The 22826-nt window shown below is 42.0% G+C and overlaps 1 protein-coding gene across 4 annotated transcripts in view; it reads right to left on the bottom strand.

Moving 5' to 3' along the window:
* ZFAT (zinc finger and AT-hook domain containing) overlaps nt 1-22826 on the bottom strand; it is a 185476-nt gene that overhangs the window by 83044 nt on the left and 79606 nt on the right. For all 4 annotated transcript variants that reach the window (XM_067467276.1, XM_067467277.1, XM_060775905.2 and 1 more), the window contains 3 exons: nt 18040-18213; nt 7780-7933; nt 330-1789 (listed from right to left, as the gene is read on the bottom strand). In XM_067467276.1, the coding sequence (XP_067323377.1) occupies nt 330-1789; nt 7780-7933; nt 18040-18213 (1788 nt within the window). The remainder of the gene's footprint in view (nt 1-329; nt 1790-7779; nt 7934-18039; nt 18214-22826) is intronic.

The raw sequence follows: 22826 nt of genomic DNA, 5'->3' as shown, positions 1-22826 counted from the left end.
ATAAACCTACTTTCCTAGTTCCAATAGACCTCACTACCTCTGAGGATGCTTGCCATAGATGCAGGCGAAACGTCAGGGGAGAATGCCTCTAGAACATGGCCACATAGCCCGAAAAAACCTACAACAACCCATTGCTAATAATATTACAATATAATGATATAGTACAATATAGTGATATATAATACTGATATTGTACTATGCTAATAATATAATATATTATATGTATATATATGTGTGTGTGTGTAAGCTGCTCTGAGTCCCCTTCAGGTGAGAAGAAGGCATATAAATGTTGTAAATAAATATAAATAAATAAATAATATATTCCTCACCACAGTATTCACATTCCAAGTCTCCATAGACCTTCCTGATCTTTTCACAGAGAGCCGTGTTCATTTGCCGTTTTTGCAAACTGTCCAAAATCTGCATAAAGGCTGCTGCTCCAGTTCGATTCTCAGAAGAAGCTGGGCAAAAATCAGATTTGTCGCCAACTGCTGCATTGGACTCAGAGGCAGGAAGTTGGATGGTAGATTCCACCTCTTCAGTTGTCGCCACGTCTGCTTCCTGAGTATTAAGACAGATGGTTTGGCCTAACTCCTCAACATCAGGAGCACACTGTAGAACTTGACCATGCGCATTTATATCAGCGCCCTCTTCTCCCGAAAGGAGAATGACTTCATTTTGAGTGCTTTGTGAGGGATCAGAAGAGACCTCAATGTCTTTCTCCAGGACGATCCTTTCTTCAGTTAATTCAGAAGAAGCATCTTTCTGTAGAAAGCCATCTGGCACACTATCGGGGAAAGCATCCGGAGATACCAGTTCTGTTGGAGATGAGCACAACGCATCTACAGTGTTTGCAACAGGAGGGACTTCAAGTTCTAAAGCAGGGGAAGAAGTGGTTTTGTCCATGACGCCAGAGTTATCATGTTGGTCGCCTTCCACAGCACTCGATTCACTGGTGCAAACCGGTTTCTTCAGTATGCAAAGTTCCTTAGAGTTCAAAAGTGAGAGTTCAGCTGCTGTCTGCGACAACTCCTCTCCTAGGGCTTCCTGTTGGATGTCCCCTCCTGGTTCCAGCAAGCAGAAGCTCTGGTTGATAGAACTGTCGAAAAGAGAGGTCTCTGGCAAGTCCCGGTGGGCTTCCTTGATGTGTGAGCGGAGCCTGACGGAGCTGACAAATTTCTTCAAGCACTCGCTGCAGACATACACGAAAGGGTGCTTTCGGATGTGAAGCTCAAGGGCTTGGTACTTGGTGGCTCCATGGCCACACAGCTCACAAGCAAAAGGCCGCTCATCCCCGTGGACCAGCATATGCCTGTCACGATCGAGTTCATTTTTGAACTTGCGCTCACAGATATGACAGTCGTACAACAGCTGCCTTTTGCCCTCCCGGGTCATCAAGCGAAGCTCGTCAAAGACTTCCTTCACTTTTTTGTCCTGCAAGTCGTGGGCTTCTTTGATATGCTTGATCAGGTTCTTGACATCCGAGTATTTTTTCTTGCAGAAACGGCAGTGCTGCTTGATCTTCTTGTGAACTCTCTCGACGTGGACCTTGAGGTGGCCTTTGCTCAAGCAAGTAAAGGGGCAGTAGTCGCATGCAAACTTTTCTCCCGTGTGCTTCCGGAGGTGAACGTTCAGGTTGGCCTTGATGGCGCTGGCGTAGCTGCAGAAGGAACATTTGTAGGGCTTTTCGTTGGTATGGATCCTCAGGTGGGCCTGAAGAGAGTGCTTGAACTTGAATACCTTGTTACAGTATTCACAGGTAAAGATTTTTAACTGAGTTGCACTTAACCTAAGGAGAAAACAGAGCTTCAGTTACTCACATTACTATAGCAGAATACAGCCTGCAGTGTGACCCTGATCCTGGTTCTGTAAATGACCAAATTTCCCATTAGAAAGGAGAAGGAGAGTTGTACTTAACCCTCTGCCAGTGTGTAATACTGAACTCTGGGGTTTGAATCCCAACATAGTCATGAAAATCCACTCTAGGCAAGGTATACTCCTTCAGCCTTAGAAGAAGGTAAAGGCAAATCCCTTCTGGATAAATCTTACCATGTAAAGCCATAAATCAAAAGTTACCTGAAGGTACAAACAGCAACAGTTGGTGCTAGATCCAATTCCAAGGAAATATAAGGTAAGGAAATCTTTTTTCTTACTCCTCAAGAACTAGCTAGGTAACAAGAAGACTGCATAAATAAACTACATATCTAAGGGGATGTACACAAGTGTAGGGCATCAACAAGACCTTGATGCTTATGTCCTCTCGAGAGGGATTTGATAGTTACTATGCAGTGAAGATACTTAATTCATGGTTCCATAAATTGAGCTTAACAAATGAAACCCTTTCATATAAGCCTAAATCCTATTCTTTGTATTAGAATAGGGAAATTGCATCAATTGGATTTACCAGTATCCTGAGTTGTCATTTAACATCTGACTCATTCAGCTATTGATTCAACAGGTCTACTTGGTTGGATCCAACCAGAAGGATTCTGAATGCTCAGTTGCACAAAGTACCATATTTTCTGGCATATAAGATGACTGGGCGTATAAAACAACCCCCAACTTTCCCAGTTAAAATATAGAGTTTGGGACATACCAGCCATATAAGACTACCCCTCTTCCAATGCACACCAAATAAAATTTTAAAGCATCAGATTTGATTTCAATATGGTAATTTTTCTATTACTGTACCTCCTTCTCTGCCTCTCAGATGTTGCACATGTGCACGTGCACTGCTTCCCTGCAATCTTCAGGAGTGAGATCTGAGAGGCAGAGGAGGAGGTACAGTAATAGGATACAAGGACGAGCCAGACAGGTAAAAGGGGTGTGTTTTTCTGGGCCCATAGCCACTCCATCTCTTTTTTCCATATCCCGGGCACCCTGCAGCTTGCTCCGCCCTTCATTTACACCTTCCCGGTGAGCCGCCTTTTCACCTCACCACCGGGACCACATTAAGTCCACAAATCCTGATGAATGGATTTTCTTCTACCGTACTTGTACAGCATCGCCCTTAATACTTTCATACAGTCGCTGCATACAGCAGGGACGTGGCCACTGCCATTTTTTGAGCTCCCCCCACCAGATACGGCAACCAAGTTCTCCAATCCGGATTGGAAATTTCAGCACCAGCTTTATAAGATGACTCCCAGCGTATAAGACGACTCCCGCGTATAAGACAACTCCTGCAAATAAGATGACCCCTGACTTTTGAGAAGATTTTCTTGGGTTAAAATAGTCTTATATGCCAGAAAATACAGTATGTCTAACTGTTTGTATGTGTATCATATTATTCACTGAAATCAGGGAAACAATAGCTGTGAATTCCCCACTGTACAGTGCAAAAATGGACACTCACACCGGCAGAAACGCAATGCACTGCACAAAGCTGCATTCAGAAGGAGGAGGATATCGCCCAATCACTACCTAAATATGTGAATGCAGAATTACATTACCCAAGAATTATCTAGGACAGTGTTTCTCAAACTCTGCTCCTCCGGGTGTTTCTGACTCCAGTTCACAGAAATCCCAGGCAGATTACCAGCTGTTAGCAATTGTGGGAGCTGAAGTCTCTGGAGGAGATTGGTCAATATATTTCTAGGATATTGGTCAATATATTTCATAGAATCCTGAAAAATCTCCACAACTGTATCATAAATGTGTGCAGCTTTTACAGCTCTGAGAAGAAAATTTAGATCATGTTTTTTCTAATGAAGTCCCTGTTCTCAAATTATCTGAGATTATATATTTTTTCCAGTTGTAACCACCAGTGGAACATGGGAGGTTAACTTCTCAAGCTATATTTTTGCAAGCATAGACTGAGAGAACCTACAATGGTCTGAATTGTAAGGGATACAGAAAATCACAGACAGCTGAAAGCAGTCACTACATGAGAAAAGTCATGGGTCATGACTCTCTCGCCTTATAGACAACTGTGCTTCCCCAGATGATCCTTCCAGGGCAAAGGAAACCTGTTTTGATCATCCTGTTGATAACTTGCTGCCACCTAGTGCTTATATCAGGCTATTGCATTTCTCACTAACCTCTTCTCTCTTGTTCTGCAATCTGCAAACAAGAAATGTGTCTCCTCAAATTGAATCAGGTGGGTCAGTGGTTCTCAAACTTTGACCTTCCATGCGTTTTGGAGTTCAATTCCAGGTACCATCGCTACATCAGCTGATGGTCAAGAATTTTGTGAGATAAAGTCCAAAGCATCTGGATGCCCCAAAGACTGAGAAGCACTAACACAATGGTTCCCAATGCGGGGTCCCCAGATGTTTTTGACCTACAACTCCCAGAAATCCCAGCCAGTTTACCAGCTGTTAGGATTTCTGGGAGTTGAAGGCCTAAAACATCTGGAGACCCACAGGTTGAGAACCACTGCACTAACAAATTATCCAACTTAGTTGACATCCTTGAAGGGACATGTGTTATTATTCTGGGTCTCCAAACCACTTCCTACTTGTAACATCCCTGAAAGCAGACCTATCAGAAGATTTTCTTGGCAATATTTGTTCAAAGAGGTTTTCTTGGCGAGATTTGTTCAGAGAAGGTTTGCCTTTTCCCTCCTGTGAGGCTGAGAGAGTGAGTCACCCAATGAGTTTCCATGGGCAAGTGGAGATTCAAAGACAGTCTTCAGAGGTATAATCAGACACTCAAACCACTACACCATGTAATCTCACTGTTGGGGACATACACATGCCTAAGTTTCCCTATTTATTTGTCGTGCCAGGGCAGCTTACACCTGCATATGTCTTGTTTTGAGCACCGTGGAGGACAGTATCCCCCGCCTTTGCAGCAGCGAAAGCCTGCACCCCAACTTATGGCCCAGACTCTAAAGCCACTCTTTATAGCCATTCTGTGCATTGTGGAGAAGGACACAGGATCAGGAAAGTATCCAGCTTTGTTGCTAGAGGCAGGTGTCAAATGATTACAGCACTGCTGAGAACTCCAAGAGGCATCCTGGTGTTTTTCAGTATTGATAGAATTATTTTGTGGCCCGTTACAGGGACATAGTCAAATTCATTTTTTCTAACCGGCTCATCTCCAAGAGTTATGGAACGACTGTGTGGAGGGGCTTCAGAGTCACTCAATTTAGAAGATGGTACATAGTTCAGCCTAGCATAGGTCTACATATGGAAGTACTACACTATGCTTTATTTATTTCGGCTCAAACCCAGAACCTCAATCAATGGCTGATACCAAATGAGAGACTCCCCCCTGGGCACACAGAAAACTGGGCGACTTGGAAGGTGCTGAACAGACACCACGAGATGCAGAGCCAACCTCAAGAAATGGAGCTACAAAGTGGAATCCACAACATGCGAGTGTGGAGTAGAGCAAACCACAGGCCGCCTGCTGCAATGCAACCTGAGCCCTGCCACATGCACAATGGCAATTAAAAACAATTAAACATATATTAAAAGAAAAAATGGAAGACCTTCTTATAGTAACACCAGAGGCACTCCAAGTGGCCAGCTACTGGTCAAAGGACATTTAATCAACTACCAAGCTTGCAAACTTAGTGTTTTGTTTGTTTGTTTGTTAAAAAATGCAATACAACTGTTTGGTTTGCTCCTCACACAATAAATAAAATATCGCTTCAAAAGCATTGATTAAAATAGTTTATCTAAAAATGATAAAATAGAGGGATCACAAGCTGCTAGTTAATTTTAGACCAAAAACGAGCAACAGCAATTGCATTATCTGTAGCTTAAAACAATTCTTCCTCTGGGTTGTTATGAGTTTTCCAGGCTGTATGGCCATGACAACTGGAAAATAGAGGGAGAAAATGTGGAGGCCGTGACAGACTTTGCATTTCTAGGCGCAAAGATTACTGCAGATGCAGACTGTGGCCAGGAAATCAGAAGACGCTTCCTTCTTGGGAGGAGAGCAATGTCCAGTCTCGATAAAACAGTAAAGAGTAGAGACATCACACTGGCAACAAAGATCCGCCTAGTCAAAGCCATGGTATTCCCTGTAGTAACCTACGGATGTGAGAGCTGGACCTTAGGGAAGGCTGAGCGAAGGAAGATCGATGCTTTTGAGCTGTGGTGTTGGAGGAAAGTTCTGAGAGTGCCTTGGACTGCGAGAAGATCCAACCAGTCCATCCTCCAGGAAATAAAGCCTGGCTGCTCATTGGAGGGAAGGATACTAGAGACAAAGTTGAAGTACTTTGGCCACATCATGAGGAGACAGCAAAGCCTAGAGAAGACAATTATGCTGGGGAAAGTGGAAGGCAAAAAGAAGAGGGGCCGACCAAGGGCAAGGTGGATGGATGGCATCCTTGAAGTGACTGGACTGACCTTGAAGGAGCTGGGGGTGGTGATGGCCGACAGGGAGCTCTGGCGTGGGCTGGTCCATGAGGTCACGAAGAGTCGGAGACGACTGAACGAATGAACAACAACATGGCCATGATCTGGAAAATAGCCATACAGCCCGGAAAACTCACAAAAACCCAGTGTTTGATCTGCTCCACAGTCCACAAGATGGTGGATTCTTCTAGGTCAGGGGTCCTCCAACTAAGGCCTGAGGGCCAGATATGGCCCTCTAAGGTCATTTACCCAGCCCTCACTCAGGGTCAACCTAAGTCTGAAACGGCTTGAAAGCACACAATAATAATAATAATAATAATAATAATAATAATAATAATAATAATAATCTTTATTTAATACCCCACCACCATCTCCCCAATGGGGACTCGGGGCAGCTTACATGAGGCCGAGCCCAACAGCATATTACAATAAAGGAAAACCAAAACACAATAACAACACAGTAAAATACATACAACATATGAGTAGAAAAACGATAAGCAAAATCATACACAGTAAAATAAAATAACATAACAATGAGTGGGCCGCATGTGTAAGATAAAAACTAAACTACTAAAAAAAACTAAAATCAGGATGAGATAGGGATGGAGCAGATTGTTTGTGGGGGAGAAACTCATAAAGGAACGGGGTCATAAATATAGACCTTCATACAGATGGGGAAATATACTCTGGGGACAAAAACCGTTGAGGGGAGCAACTGTGTATGATAATATGGCTACTCAACAACAACAACAACAACAACAACAACAACAACAACAATCCTATGTCATCAGCCAAAAGCAGGCCCACACTTCCCATTGAAATACTAATAAGTTTATATTTGTTACAACTGTTCTTCATTTTAATTATTGTATTGTTTTTAAGTGGACTTTTTTGCACTACAAATAAGATATGTGCAGTGTGCATAGGAATTTTTCAAATTATAATTTGGCCCCAAAACGGTTTCAGGGACTGTGACCTGGCCCTCTGTTTAAAAAGTTTGAAGAGCCGTGTTCTAGGTAGTGCCATTTTGCCAGGTTGTCTTTTGATCTGCCAACTCTGCTTCTGAGTCTGTTCAGGGACTTCCAAGTTGCCCATCCTTGGTTATCCAAAAGCATTGCTTTACCATGCTATGCTAAGCCATGATGAATTGAATTTCCTAATGGAAATGTGGACCTTCCATTCCCTACATATGTACATTTTTTATGTATTGTGACTGGGAAACACACAAATGAGAGATATTTCATACATCAACCCTACTGTATATCACAAAACAACAAACTTCAATAGCTGGTGGAAATTTCATAGTACAAATAAAAATACTCATGTTCCATTATATGCCCTGTGCTATGGAGTGGAATGCACACTATCTTTCTGAAAATCCGTTATAGGGCTCCCTTTATTCATTTCAGGCTATGTCGTGTTTCAACATAAAATGAAAGAGATTTTTGGGGGTAAAAATGGGAGTTACCTGTTTGATTTCATCGGCTGCTCATAAGGAGTTTGCTGAATAGCATATTCCTGATACCCTCTTCGCTGAGAAGAGTCTGATACCACTGTCTCTGGATTAGTCAGCTGCTCTGTTTCAGAAGAAGCAGCCTCCACTGGAACTATTTTTGTAGCTCCTGCAAGCAAAATTAAAGTCTATAATTCATTACAGATATTCATTACTAGTCGCTTATAAACTCTACCCAATAAAATGCAAGAAGAACACACAGTAGGTGACAATTCTGTTAATTGCTGAATAACATGTGTAAATGAAAGTTAGATGGTACTCTATTATCATTTACGTGGACAAGCAAAAGAAACCTACAAAAAACCTAATTGGGTTCCCTTTAGACCTTCAGAACTGTCAAAGTACAAAGAAAAAAGGCTCCTTTGCCCACCAAGATGCAGGAACATATGTAATGTGTCATATTTATTTATATCCTGCCATTAGCCCAAAATTGGGACTCAAGGCAGGTGACAATTAAAAACAATTAAATGTATATTATAATTGAATATTTTCCCCCACCTCTTCTCCTACCCCATCTCCAACACTTTTAATATTAAAATATGGCATGCTGAAGAATAACAACCCTTCAGATGTACCCTTGAAAACCTGCAATAAAAATTATATTTAAAAAATATATATTTAAAAATATTTAAAATGGAATTTAATGACTAGCACTGTTAAAACAATTTAAAACTAAACTTAAAAAAGATTAAATCTAACTGAAAGATAAAAAGCAAATAAAACAGTTCTATGTGAAACCATACAGAAACTCAATGTTTAAAAGCTGCCCAGAATAAAAAGTTGTTTTCCAGGCAATGGAAGGGCCTGGGAAGGAAGTTTCAGAGTCTAGGAGCAGAAACCGAAAAGGTCCCACCTTATTTATTTATTTATTTATTTACTTACTTACTATATTTATATACCACCTTTTTCACACCCCCCCGGGGGGGGGGGGGGGGGCTCAAGACAGTTTACAACATACTAATGGCAAAAAAATCAATGCCAACATACATGTAAAAAGAAAAATCATACTAAATACTAACATATAACTACAAATTAAAATAATTAAAAACATAGAACATGAGACATAAACAACATTTAAATATATTAAAAGCATTCAAAACAACTTAAGATAATTATTAAAATCACATGATCCAAAAATCGTACACCGTAGCCGTTCTGATTGTCATTGCACATATGTCTTAATTGTTCTTTACACTGCATTATTTCCCTGGCCAAAGGCTTAGTCCAACAACCATGTCTTTGCTTTCTTTCTAAAGGCCAGGAGGGAGGGTGGTGATCTAATCTCACTGGGGATTTATTTATTTATTTATCGTGCCAGGAGCAACCAGACATTTGTGTTACATTTTTAACAAAAACAAACAGAAAAGACACAAAGTTTGTTAGTTGATTAAATGTCCTTTGACCAGTAGCTGGCCACTTGGAGTGCCTCTGGTGATGCCGTAAGAAGGTCCTCCATTGTGCATGTAGTAGGGCTCAGGTTGCATTGCAGTAGGTGGTCAGTGGTTTGCTCTTCACACTCGTATGTCGTGGATTCCACTTTGTAGCCCCATTTCTTAAGATTGGCTCTGCATCTCACTAGGGAAAGAATTCCAGAGCCAAGGGGCCACCAATGAGAAGGCCCTGTCTCTCATCCCCACCAACCACACTTGTGATGGAGTCAGGAATGAGAGCAGGGCCTCCCAGAAGATTTTAACCTCCCTGATGGCTGCATCTTGCATTGGAAAAGGGTCTCTCCCTGAGGGTTTCAGGGCCTAGATTGGCTTTCATGAGAAAATATGATTTGGGCCACGTAGAGCTTTATGGGACACAACCAGCACTTTGAATTGTGCCTTTGTAAACTGTAAAGAAAGACATAGGACACTTGGAGAACTATGGGAAGGGAGGGAGAAGCTCAGCAATCATTGCCAAGTGGCATGTCTATGACAGAGGGCAATTGGCCAAAAAGGCAGTTTCTTTTCCACAGAAGCACGGAGCATCTTGGGGTGGCAGCAAAGACATATAATCAACACATGAACCAATGGGGTCATACTTTTGGGGTCACATAGGAGACAAGAAAATTAGCGTAAAGAGCAGCAATTTATAGCAACAGTTATGTTGTTGAACTTTTGTGGATCGAAACTTCTTTGCACATCAGCAGAAGCTGATCCTTTACCACTTTATCAAAGCATTACATCCGCTTTAATTAAAGGGACCTAACACTCCATGGCACAGCAAAGCAAGTGAACTGAGCAGCTAACCCAAAACCTTTTTACAGCCACCTCGTGTAAAGCAATAAAACCAACACCCCAAACTAGAGATGTGTTGCCTGTGCCAGATGCCCCGCTCAGCACTCCGAAGCAGGGGGAAACCTACAAATATTCTGTCTTTCTCTCTCTGTTCTCCCAGCTGATGAAAAGCTTACATGGCATCTTCTATAAGGATTTTATTACAGAACATCTGAAGAAGAAAGGGACATTTGTGAAGCGTATTCAACTCAGATGAAAGGTTGCCACTGAGTGCTAAGATGTAATAAAAAAAATCCTGCTGCTAAAACAATGTGAACCTGCTTCTCAGCTCAACATACTGATGATCCAGCATAATCAAAGGGAAGAAAATACATGAGCTCATCTTATGTATGCCAACAACAATCCACATGAAATATTTTTCTCCATCTGGTGAAATTCTCCAGGGAAATGAAGTTTATTTAAGCAATATTTTAGAGAGCAAAAAAGAGAAGCAAGAAAATCAACTTTTTGTTGCACCAAAGACGACAATGAGCATAAAAGAGACCACCAATGATGTGTCATTATTTGTTCTTCGAATACATTCCAAACCTTGCAAAAGTTAAATGTCAGGAGTCTTTCAACTCACACTGACATGCAATATCTCACATTCAGTCATTTTAACCTGTGGTCCCGGGTGGTCAAGGCCCTCATAGGGGATCATAAAAGGCTTGAAGAAACATCTTAAAGCAGTGGTTCTCAACCTGGGGTCCCCAGATGTTTTTGGCCTTCAACTCGCAGAAATCCTAACAGTTGGTGAACTGGCTGGGATTTCTGGAAGTTTTAGACTAAAAACATCTGGGGACCCCAGGTTGAGAACCACTGTCTTAGAGGAAGGGGCTTGCCCAGCAAGTAGGAAGTCCTACTGCTGACACTGTGCAGCCTAGTCAGGTGGAGGGTCAGAAAAGCACAACACTGCAATTGGTGAAGGAAGCTGTTCTTAGTGGTCAATTCCCTCTCGCAGCTTCTTCTGAGGCAAACTTGTCAACACATCACCATTGCTAGAAAGGGTCCAACTCCTCCTATACGTCCTGGGAAGTCTTTCTCAACCAGCATCAGAGAGAAATATAGCAACATGTTGTTCTTGTTCATTCGTTCAGTCCGTTTCCGACTCTTCGTGACTTCATGGACCAGCCCACACCAGAGCTCCCTGTCGGTCGTCACCACCCCCAGCTCCTTCAAGGTCAAGCCAGTCACTTCAAGGATACCATTCATCCATCTTGTCTGGTCGGCCGCTCTTCCTTTTTCCTTCCATTTTCCCCAGCATCATTGTCTTCTCTAAGCTTTCCTTTCTCCTCATGATATGACCAAAGTACTTTATCTTGGCCTCTACTATTCTTCCCTCCAATGAGCAGTCAGGCTTTACTTCCTGAAGTATGGACTGGTTGGATCTTCTCGCAGTCCAAGGCACTCTCAGAACTTTCCTCCAACACCAGAGTTCAAAAGCATCTATCTTCCTTCCCTATGGTCCAGCTCTCATATCCGTAGGTGACTATGGGGAATACCATTGCTTTAACTATGTGGATCTTTAGTAATGTCTCTCCTCTTCACTATTTTATCAAGACTGGTCATTGTTCTCCTCCCAAGAAGTAAGCGTCTCCTGATTTCCTGGCTGCAGTCTGCATCTGCAGTAATCTTTGCACCTAGAAATACAAAGTCTGTCACTGCCTCCATGTTTTCTCCCTCTATTTGCCAGTTATCAACCATAATCTTGGTTTTTTTGATGATTAACTGCAACCCAGCTTTTCTGCTTTCTTCTTTCACCTTGATTAGAAGGCTCCTCAGCTCCTCCTCGCTTTTGGCCATCAAAGTGGTGTCATCTGCATATCTAAGGTTGTTAATGTTTCTTCCAGCAAGTTTCACCCCAGCCTTGCATTCCTCAAGCCCCGCACATTGCATGATGTGTTCTACATACAAGTTGAATAGGTTGGGGGAGAGTATACAACATAGCAACACAGCCACATAATATTGCTCTTCCACGGCTACCCTAACTAAGTTAGGCAATGCTGGCTCATACTACATCTGCCATGTTCCAGGACTCACCTGGTATCAAAGGCTGTAGTTTAGTCAAATGAAATAAGCCAAGACCATATTTACTTAAAAACATAAGTCTTGAGTCTTTCAACAAAACAGAATTGCAACCACAGATGGAGTAACAGGGGACACAGGTCAAGGTCAAGAGTCCAACTAACGCAGACAAGACAAGCACAATAGAGCTAGAATAAACAGCCGCTAAAGTTGCTGTCCAATAGTTAGATGCCAGGAATTCACTTAAGTCCAAGAGTATAAACCAAAATTCAAATCCAGAAATCAAACCAAGAAGTCAGTCCAGAAATCAAAGTCACAGATTCAAGATACAAAATTATAGGTACAAAGTCAGAGCCCAGAACTCTAATCCAGGGCCAGCAGAGCCAAGATCCAAGGCAAGGCTATGAAGGTACGACATTATCTGCTACCAAAGGGGAAATACTTTTGCAGGCTCTTTCATCATGAGATTTCAGCAAGCCTTCACAGATCACCCCAGAGGTCTGTGGTGCTTTCTTTAAGGTCAGATTAGAATCATAGAATCATAGAGTTGGAAAAGATCTCGTGGGCCATTCAGTCCAACCCCCTGCCAAGAAGAAGGAAAATTGCATTCAAAGCACCCCCAACAAATGGCCATCCAGCCTCTGTTTAAAAGCTTCCAAAGAAGGAGCCTCCACCACACTCCGGGGCAGAGAGTTCCACTGCTGAACGGCTCTCACAGTCAGGAAGTTCTTCCTAATGTTCAGATAGAATTTCCTTTCTTGTAGTTTGAAACTATTGTTACGCATCCTAGTCTCCAAGGCAGCAGAAAACAAGTTCGCACCCTCCGCCCTATGACTTCTTCTCACATATTTATACATGGCTATCATGTCTCTTCTCAGCCTTCTCTTCTTCAGGCTAAACATGCCCAGCTCTTTAAGCTGTTCCTCAAAGGCCTTGTTCTCCAGACCCTTGATCATTTTAGTCGCCCTCCTTTGGACACATTCCAGTTTGTCAATATCGCTCTTCAACTCTGGTGCCCAAAATTAACACCTTCTGAGGTTGAAGAAGGTGTTGATTAATGAAGATTAACACCTTCTGAGGTTGTGGCAATACTGAGAAGAGTCCTCCTCTGCTGGAGACCTGTCCCCAGCAACAGCCAAGCCAAGTCACACAAACTGATGCCCAAGACAACTTCTCTGGTGGTTCCTGCTGGAGGTCTACCAATGTGGCAGGTCCAGGCCAGAATGTCTATGTCAGGGCTGAAGGTCAAGCTGAAGTTCCTCAAGTCAATCTTTGACAAGGACAACAAGTACTTCTCCTAGAAGCTCAACAGTCTCCACCGATAACTTGTGTTGCTTCCACTGCTGCTGCCTCACAATGCTGGCAGGGCAATGGGTGAAAGCCCTGTCACTGGTAGAGGAGGATGTCCATCTCTGCAACTCACTATCCACTGCTTCCTCATAAGCAGTTTGACGGAAGCAGTGGCAACCATACCCTCCTTACCAGCAAACATCTTTTTCTGGATTATTTCCCCTCAAAACTGGCACTGAGAGGCAAAGTGGCAGCCAGGAATAACAGGGAGAAGGAAAGAGGAGCAGAACTTCAGATTCATTGTTGAATGACGAAAAAGTAGTATTTGGACATGGTTCAGTGTTTAGATACTGTTTTTGTTTGGTGTTTTGAAATTGTTGTTGTTGATGGAATCATTCCAATAAAAATATTTTAACAGGAATGCATACATTTACTTATTTCACCCTTCTCTCCATATTTAAGAGATCTTAAAGAAATATTTGATGCACTTCAGGATTTTAAATCTTAAGTTAAGTCTTAGTGGTTATGGCAACACAAGAGTTATCCATGGTAAAGGAACTGTTATAATAATAATAATAATAATAATAATAATAATAATAATCCTTTATTGATATCCCGCTACCATCTCCCGCAGGACTCGGTGCGGCTTACAAGAGGCCGAGCCCAAATACATCAATAAAACAACAACGACCACAATACAACAATAAATAAAGTCATAAACAAAGCAAAACAATAACAATAATATCACGACGCATTAAAAACCTGTGGCAGGGCCAAATGTAATGGTTAAAATTTTAAAATGCTAGGCATGTCCAAGTGAAATAGGATAGATATTTTAGGGATAGGTGGGCGAGCAGACAATCCTAAATCTCTCGTAAAGACACATTGCTTGGATTTCCTTATTCTGGGAAGGCACACTGGAACATCCATGTTTTCAAGCTCCTGCCTGATCTCCTTGGGGAGGGAGTTCCAGAGTCGAGGGGCCACCACCGAGAAGGCCCTGTCCCTCGTCCCCACCAAACGCGCTTGCGACGCAGGTGGGATCGCGAGCAGGGCGATCAACCAATGGTTTAAGGCCCATGGTCAAAAGAGAGTGAGAAAACATTTGTTTCTTGATGTCTCAGAGGTTTAATAGTTATCAAAAGCAATGGTGTCTAATGTTAACCAATAGCTTGAGGCCCGTGGTCAAAAGCGAGTGAAAACGTATTTATTTCTTGATGTCTCAAAGGCTCAAACTGGTGTGTTGTCTTGTTTTCCTTTTGTTTCCAAAAAGTTTTAAGGTTACGGTTTAAGACTGTACTTTGTGAAATATTATCATAGAAGATCCATGCATATTGTCAAGTTCTGGAGCTGCATGGCTTTAACATGAATACTTTTTTGTGTGTGTCAGGAGCAACTTGAGAAACTGCAAGTTGCTTCTGGTGTGAGAGAATTGGCCACCTGCAAGGACATTGCCTAGGGGACACCTGGATGTTTTGCCATCCTGTGGGAAGCTTCTCTCATGTCACCGCATGGGAAGCTCGAGCTGACAAACTGGAGCACAACCTGTTTCCCGGATTCAAACCACCAACTTTTCGGTCAGCAGTTCAACTGGACAAGGGTTTAATCCACTGGGCCACTGGGAGCTCCCAACATGAATAGTGATGTGCATTTATAGAAACTGCCACATTTATAGAAACTGTATCACAACCCATGCAAAATATCTGTAGCCTATCCTGAATTTACTGGAAAATGAAATAATATAGAAGTGATAAACAGTAACCATACATATTTATGCCATATAACAGCAACATTATAGTACAACAAAAAGGTAAACAAAAGAAACTGAATATTTATGTAAACTACAACCAAAGCCTTAATGGATGCTTGGGCGGATAAGAACTCTTTGCCACCTACACAGTGAACATTATTATTGAAGTTAGAAAAACCAACTGCAAAATTCCTTTGGAGTTTTCCAAGTCAACATTTCACGGGAGCTCAAATTAAATTTCAAGTAAATGTTTAGAATTTGACAACGTCATACTATTTACAAAAACAAAAATATTTAACACCCACATTTTTAACACTTTTTTTCCTCTCTTAAACATTGATAAATATGGAAAGATTATCCGGATACGGGAGGAAGCCTCCTCCATGTCTGCTCCCAGGCAATGGAATTTCTCTCCCACAAAAACCTCAGTCATCCTCCACCTTTGCACGCTTCGCCTCGAAGCAAAGACCTCTTTACTGAAAAAGCCGTCCAGCTTTTAAATGCCTGTAGCAGAAGTTTCCTTTTAACGGGTGTTGTTGGACCTTTATCTTTACTTTATTTTTATATGCATTTTAAAACATTTCAAATTAATGTTTTACAGGATTGTTTCTTCAATGCATAACCATTTTTTAAAGTGGAAGCATTTCAATTGTATTTTGTTCTAACTCCATGCCAGTGGTTCCCAACCTTTTGTTGACCATAGACCAATTGACCAGGGACCACTCTCCAACATTAGTACCAAAAGGGTTACAAGTTTTTGGTCAACCACGAGAGTAAAGATGAAGATCCACCCAGAGGAAAAGTGTTCCTGCCATACATCAAGGGAACCACTGACCGCATAGGGAAGCTGATGAGGAAACACAACATACAAACAATCTACAAACCCACCAAGAAAATCCAACAAATGCTACGTTCAGCAAAGGACAAGAGGGATCCTCTCACCTCTGCAGGAGTCTACCGTATACCATGCAGCTGTGGACAAGTCTACAGAGGGACCACCAAACACAGCGCCCAGACACGAATCAAGGAACATGAAAGGCACTGCAGACTACTTCAACCAGAGAAGTCAGCCATAGCAGAGCACCTGATGAACCAGCCTGGACACAGCATTATATTTGAGAACACAGAAATGCTGGACCACACCAACAACCACCATGTCAGACTACACAGAGAGGCCACTGAAATCCACAAGCATGTGGACAATTTCAACAGAAAGGAAGAGACCATGAAAATGAACAAAATCTGGCTACCAGTATTAAAAAAACTCTAAAATTACAACAGCAAAACAACAGAGAGGAAACAACCAGGCACACCTCCCAGCAAGAGATTTTCCCAGGCTCAGGCAGGCCTTCAAATGCTAATGAAGGTGATCAGTTGAAACATTCACACCTAGCTCCAGCAGAGAAGAGCTCTTTGCCCCACCCCAGCCATTCCACAGATATATAAACCCGTTGTCCTAATTCCAACAGACCTCACTACCTCTGAGGATGCTTGCCATAGATGCAGGCGAAACGTCAGGAGAAATGCCTCTAGAACATGGCTCTATAGCCCAACCCCCCCCCCCCCCAAGAACCTAGTGATTCCAGCCATGAAAGCCTTTGACAATACATTCAACCTTAGATTTGGTTTGGTTATTTGAAGTCCTGATTCAGAGCTGATGTGGATAGACCACATCAGCTCTAGTTTCTGATACAGAATATATGCCATCCAGTAGTTGCCATCTGCTCGCCCACAGAAAACCACATTTAATACTCTAGTGCTGATGTGGTAGTAGTAATATTTTGTGGCTAGTGGCTAGTCAGCCTCTACCCTCCCAACATCCCTTTGCCTTGGAACTATAAGAGGGTTTTGGAAGACCAGTTGCTCTTGTTGCCACGTGGTTTTGAAGCAACGGTATAGTAATGCTGAGGCAAAAGACCATATTTTCATTCTTGGGGATCACTGATGGTCTATGGATCACAGGTTGGGAACTACTGCTCTACACGGTACTATAATCCATCCTATGTCCCTGTTGTTAATGACTGAATGAATATTGGGTTGTTGTAGGTTTTACGGCCTGTATGGCCATGTTCTAGAAGCATTCTCTCCTGATGTTTCGCCTGTATCTATGGCAGGCATCTTCAGAAGTTGTGAGATCTGTTGGAAACTAGAAAAATTGGGTTTATATATCTGTGGAAAGTCCAGGGTGGGAGAAAGAACTCTTGTCTTTTGGAACTAGGTGTGAATGTTTCAATTGGCCACCTTGATTTAGCATTTGATGACCTGACAGTTTTTAGGTGTGCCCTGTTACTACCTGGGGGAATTCTTTGTTGAAAGGTGATTAGCTGTTCCTGATTGTTTCTTCTCTGGGGTTCCCCTGTGTTTGGGTATTGTTTTTTATTTACTGTTAAATTTTAGAGTTTTTTAATACTGGTAGCCAGATTTTGTTCATTGTCATGGTTTTTTCCTTTCTGTTGAAATTGTCCACAAGCTTGTGGATTTCAATGGCTTCTCTGTGTCGTCTGACATGGTAGTTGTGAGAGTGGTCCAGCATTTCTGTGTTCTCAAATGATATGTTGTGTCCAGGTTGGTTCATCAGGTGCTCTGCTATGGCTGACTTCTCTGGTTGAAGTAGTCTGCAGTGCCTTTCATGTTCCTTAATTCATGTTTGGGCGCTGCCTTTGAATGAATATTTCTGCAGCATTCTGTGTTTTGAAGTGAAGATACAACAATGCAGATCCACATAATTCCCCATTAGCAGCCAGATGCAAATAATACACCGGTGGCAGGATTAAAGGAATGACAAGTCATGCTTTAGTAGACAAGCATTTGAGATTGTTCACATTATTCTACAGAAACTGTTCATGCAAAGGATTTCAGTTCCCACAAGTGAACAGCCACCATTACCTGGAATAGCTTCATGGGCTGTCAAAACCACACTGATAATAGGATTCTTAGCTCCCGAGACCTGGTCTGTGTCCTTTGCAGAAAGGCTCTTCTCACTTCTCTGGAGCCGTTGCCTCTTTGGTGCTTTTTCTCGCTCATCTTCCCTCCTGTCAAGGTCAACGTCAGAATCATTACCTAAAGAGCAAACATTGAAAATGATGTAAAAGGATAATCAGGAAACTCCTTCTCTTCCTTTTCTTCTTCTATATACAGCTTCATACATACCATCAAGGCATCCCTTATGCAGAATTCTGAAATTCAAAATGTATTGTACTCCAAAGCTGGGAAGAACCTCTGCACTTAACACACACTCAAGTGCAAGGTAAAACAACAAGCAGTTTATTATATATATATATGAAGCAATTTAGCTAAATAGTATAAGAAACCGAAGTCCAAGAATCAGAGATAATCCACAGAAATCAAGGTACATGAGTAGCATCCAAAAACCAAGAATACAAGAGCAAAATAAATCCAAAACATGAAATTCAGGAACAGTCCTCAACATTTGGAAACATGAACAAACAGGAAACATGAACATGACACTAGAAATCCTTTGACTTGACAGAAGTTCATGGTTAGACCACACCTGGAATATTGTGTCCAATTCTGGGCACCACAATTCAAGAGAGATATTGACAAGCTGGAATGTGTCCAGAGGAGAGAGACTAAAATGATAAAGGGTCTGGAGAACAAGCCCTATGAGGAGCGGCTTAAGGAGCTGGGCATGTTTAGCCTGAAGAAGAGAAGGCTGAGAGGGGATATGATAGCCATGTATTAATATGTGAGAGGAGGAGGGAGCAAGCTTGTTTTCTGCCTCCCTGGAGACTAGGACAAGGAACAATGGCTTCAAACTACAAGAGAGGAGATTCCATCTGAACATGAGGAAGAACTTCCTGACTGTGAGAGCCGTTCAGCAGTGGAACTCTCTGCCCCGGAGTGTGGTGGAGGCTTCTTCTTTGGAAATTTTTAAACAGAGGCTGGATAGCCATTTGTCAGGGGTGATTTGAATGCAATGTTCCTGCTTCTTGGCAGGGGGCTGGACTGGATGGCCCATGAGGTCTCTTCCAACTCTTTGATTCTATGAATATATGAAGCAATTTAGCTAAATAGTATAAGGAACCAAAGTCCAAGAATCAGAGATAATCCACAAAAATCAAGGTACATGAGTAGCATCCAAAAACCAAGAATACAAGAGCAAAATAAATCCAAAACATGAAATTCAGGAACGTCCTGAACACTTGGATACATGAACAAACAGGAATCATGAACATGGCACTAAAAATCCCTTGACTTGACATAAGTTCTATATTCAAACACCCATGTTGCTTCGACTCTGCTGGCCTAGCTAATATAGAGAGAAAGACATGCCTTTTCCCCTGGAAAACTGATTAAGACTCTTTTTTTTGCTAACAAGTGTCTTGACCTTCAGACTTTTTTATGTGAAACCTTATGTTGAAGAAACGCAAATCTTCTACCTAATTGCTCATTAGTCTGTCCACCTGGATTTCCACTATCATCCTGTGGGCCCGGCTCTGATGGGATGTGGCCTTCACACAGAGACTGCTCATTTTCAGGGTCTAAAATCTCTAGCTGCTCCTGCTGACTTTCCTGCTGACTTGTAGACCTAGAATCCCTTGTGACAACAGGCTGACTAACAGGTGCAGAATCCCCAGAGAGATTACGTGCAAGTGCAATCAAAGGCTGAATTACAACAAAACCTTCCAAAATCCAAAACTGTGCACGTGGATGATTGAGAGAGTGATATATTTGCTTTATGATGGTTCAATGTATACAAGCTTTGTTTCGTGTGCAAAATTATGAAAAGTATTCCAAAAACTCTAAAATTAGAACACAACTAGCTGTCCCCTGCCACACGTTGCTATGGCCCAGTCTGGTGATCTGAAAAATGAAGTAACGAGAAAGTTTGGGTTTCTAATATATGTAATTTCTTTATGCTTGTGGGTAAACAGTATTTGTTTATGTTTTCTTGCCCTGGTGAAGGGAGTTGGACTGGATGGCCTTAAGTATTTTCTATTGGTCATAGGGGTTCTGTGTGGGAAATTTGCCCCAGTTCTGTCGTTCGTGAGGTTCAGAATGCTCTTTGATTGTAGGTGAACTATACATTATTTATTTATTTATTTACAGTAACTACAACTCCCAAATGTCAAGGTCTATTTCCCCCAAGTTCCATCTGTGTTCTTAATTGGGCATATGGAATACTCGTACCAAGTTTGGTCATGATCCATCATTGTTTGAGTCCACAGTGCTCTCTGGATGTAGGTATACTACAACTCCCAAACTCAAGGTCAAAGCCCACCAAACCCTTCTAGTATTTTCTGTTGGTCATGGGAATCCTGTGTGCCGTGTTTGGTTCAATTCCATCATTGGTGGAGTTCAGAATACTCTTTGATTGTAGGTTAACTATAAACCCCAGCAACTACAACTCCCAAATGGCAAACTCATTTTTTTTTAGTGATGGTCACTCCTTGTGTTAGTAGGTGTCATGTGGCCAAATTTGGTGGCAATTTGTCCATTGGTTGTTGGATTATGTTAATCCCACAAATGAACATTACATTTTTATTTATATAGATTACCTCCAGGATGTTATCATCATCATCATCATTTAATAACTTAATTGCCCTCCATCCGAGAATGCTCTAGGCCCATGATGGTAAACCTATGACACACGTGTCAGCACTGACACACATGGCTATTTTTGATGACACGCGGCCACATGCGGCCGCATACAAAGAAGTACACCTTATAAGAGCAATGTAATTCCATCCTTAAATTTGTAAAAGGCTCTACAAATTTAACATCCTCATGTTTGAGCATTGTTCACTCCATAACTCAGCATGGAATATACATTTTTTCTTATTTAAACTATAAATATTGCAAAATTACATTAATTTTTTCTCGAAGTTGACACCCCACCCAAGTTATGGTCAGGTTTTTGGCAAATTTTGACACACCAAGCTCAAAAGGTTGCTCATCACTGCTCTAGGCGATGTTATAAGGTGTATATGAAACTTGGGTCCCACCTCCAAGAAATCTGATTATGAGACTACAAGTCAAGAAATCAAAAGAAGCCTAAGATTCACTTTGAATGTGGCAATGAAGGAAAGCTCTACAAATACCAGAGACTGCCAAAAAAGACAAATAATTGGGTCCAGGATCAAATCAAGTGTGAACTTTCATTAGAAGGCAACATGACTCAGCTGAGGTAATTGTTGTATTTTGAACACATCCTGAGACAACATGACTCAATGGAAAAGATTATAATTCTGGGGAAAAGTGAAAGATATTAGGAAAAGAGGAAAAGCACATTACAAATAGATTGTTTCAATGAAGGAAGCCTAGACTCTTGAGTTAGCAAGATCTGAACATGGTTACTGTTGGTAGGGGCTCATGGAGGTCTCAACATAAGTCAAAGCTGTCTTGACAGAAAACAACAATAACAAGCAGGACTGAGTATAAGGTTAGAGAGGAGACTGAAGAATGGATCTGATGAATAATTGAATCCTTCCGCTATATCGTTTAGAATAGAAAGCGAAGACTGTATTCAGTGAAGCTGTTTCTCCAATTCAAAACTCACACGCAGACAAAATGACTTAATTTAACACTCTGAATAAATCTGTCAGGAGATGGCATAAAGTTAATGAGCAAATAAAGTCTGGGGGGAATTGTGAAAAGGATGCCAAAATAACAGGTAATAGAGTCAAAAGAGCAGATTAAGTGTGTGTGAATGAGAGGAAACAAAGCTCAAGTACCAACAAAATCAACTAATTTGATAGTTAGATTTCTCAGGATTTATATGATCAAAGAACACAGATCATTTCATACTTCAAAAGCAATGAAAAGCAAAAAAAGAAAAAATCAAAGAAAGGATTCCTACAGCCTTGGATCACTCTGACAAACAGGAAAAATGAGCAAGAGTACATCCAACCTACCAGATCGCTCCCTATCAGAGAAGCTATTCCACTTTCCCTAACATTTCCTTTTCATAACAAAGAGTGGAACAAGGGGTTAGTAGAACTGGGAAAGCATTATGGCAGACAAGTTACAGCACAAAAGCAACTTACAGGCTGGGCTTTAGCACAGCAGGTTAATTACCTGCTACAGTAAAAAAATGTTAACCAAAAAGTTGACAGTTCAAAGCCTTGCTCAAGGAGAGTTCCTGACTTTCAGCCCAGCTCCCTACTCAGCTAGCAGATCGAAAACAGAAATGTAAGTAGATAAACAGATACTGCATTAAAGTGGAGAAGTATTTAGAAGTCATGCGCGTTTCATTCGTGTCTTTCATTTCTTCGGAAGCACGAAACAGGAAGCCCCCTCCACACACAGAAATCTGCTTGACATGAAAGCCTGTTTCGTCTCGAGCCAAAATTGCCTCCTTGCCTGAATTTGGGCAGGCCTGGAGCTAGGCTGCAGACACAATCCAGGTCGGCCTGAAAGCCCTGCCACACATACACTCACACTCACACACAGAGAGACTCAAGAGTTTGTGGCAGGGCATGCGTGGTGGCTGGCAGGGCCTGTAGGCATGCTCCGGGTCTGTCTGCAGGCCCCGCCACACACACACACTCTCTCCGCACCTGTGCTCCGGGCCTGCCTGCAGCTGAGCACCTTACTCCAGAGGAGCCACAGTAGGTGCCAGGTAAGAAGAATGCCAGGTAGGTGTGCCAGTGGGTGGGAAGCCCCCCCCCCCCATAGTGGTCCAAATTTCAGAGCTCGATCTGAAAAAACCC

The sequence above is a fragment of the Anolis sagrei genome, chromosome 4, assembly GCF_037176765.1.
Source record: "Anolis sagrei isolate rAnoSag1 chromosome 4, rAnoSag1.mat, whole genome shotgun sequence".
NCBI classification, from domain to species: domain Eukaryota; kingdom Metazoa; phylum Chordata; class Lepidosauria; order Squamata; family Dactyloidae; genus Anolis; species Anolis sagrei.
Note: the sequence above shows the minus strand (reverse complement) of the source record. Positions and strands in the feature narration are given on the sequence as shown.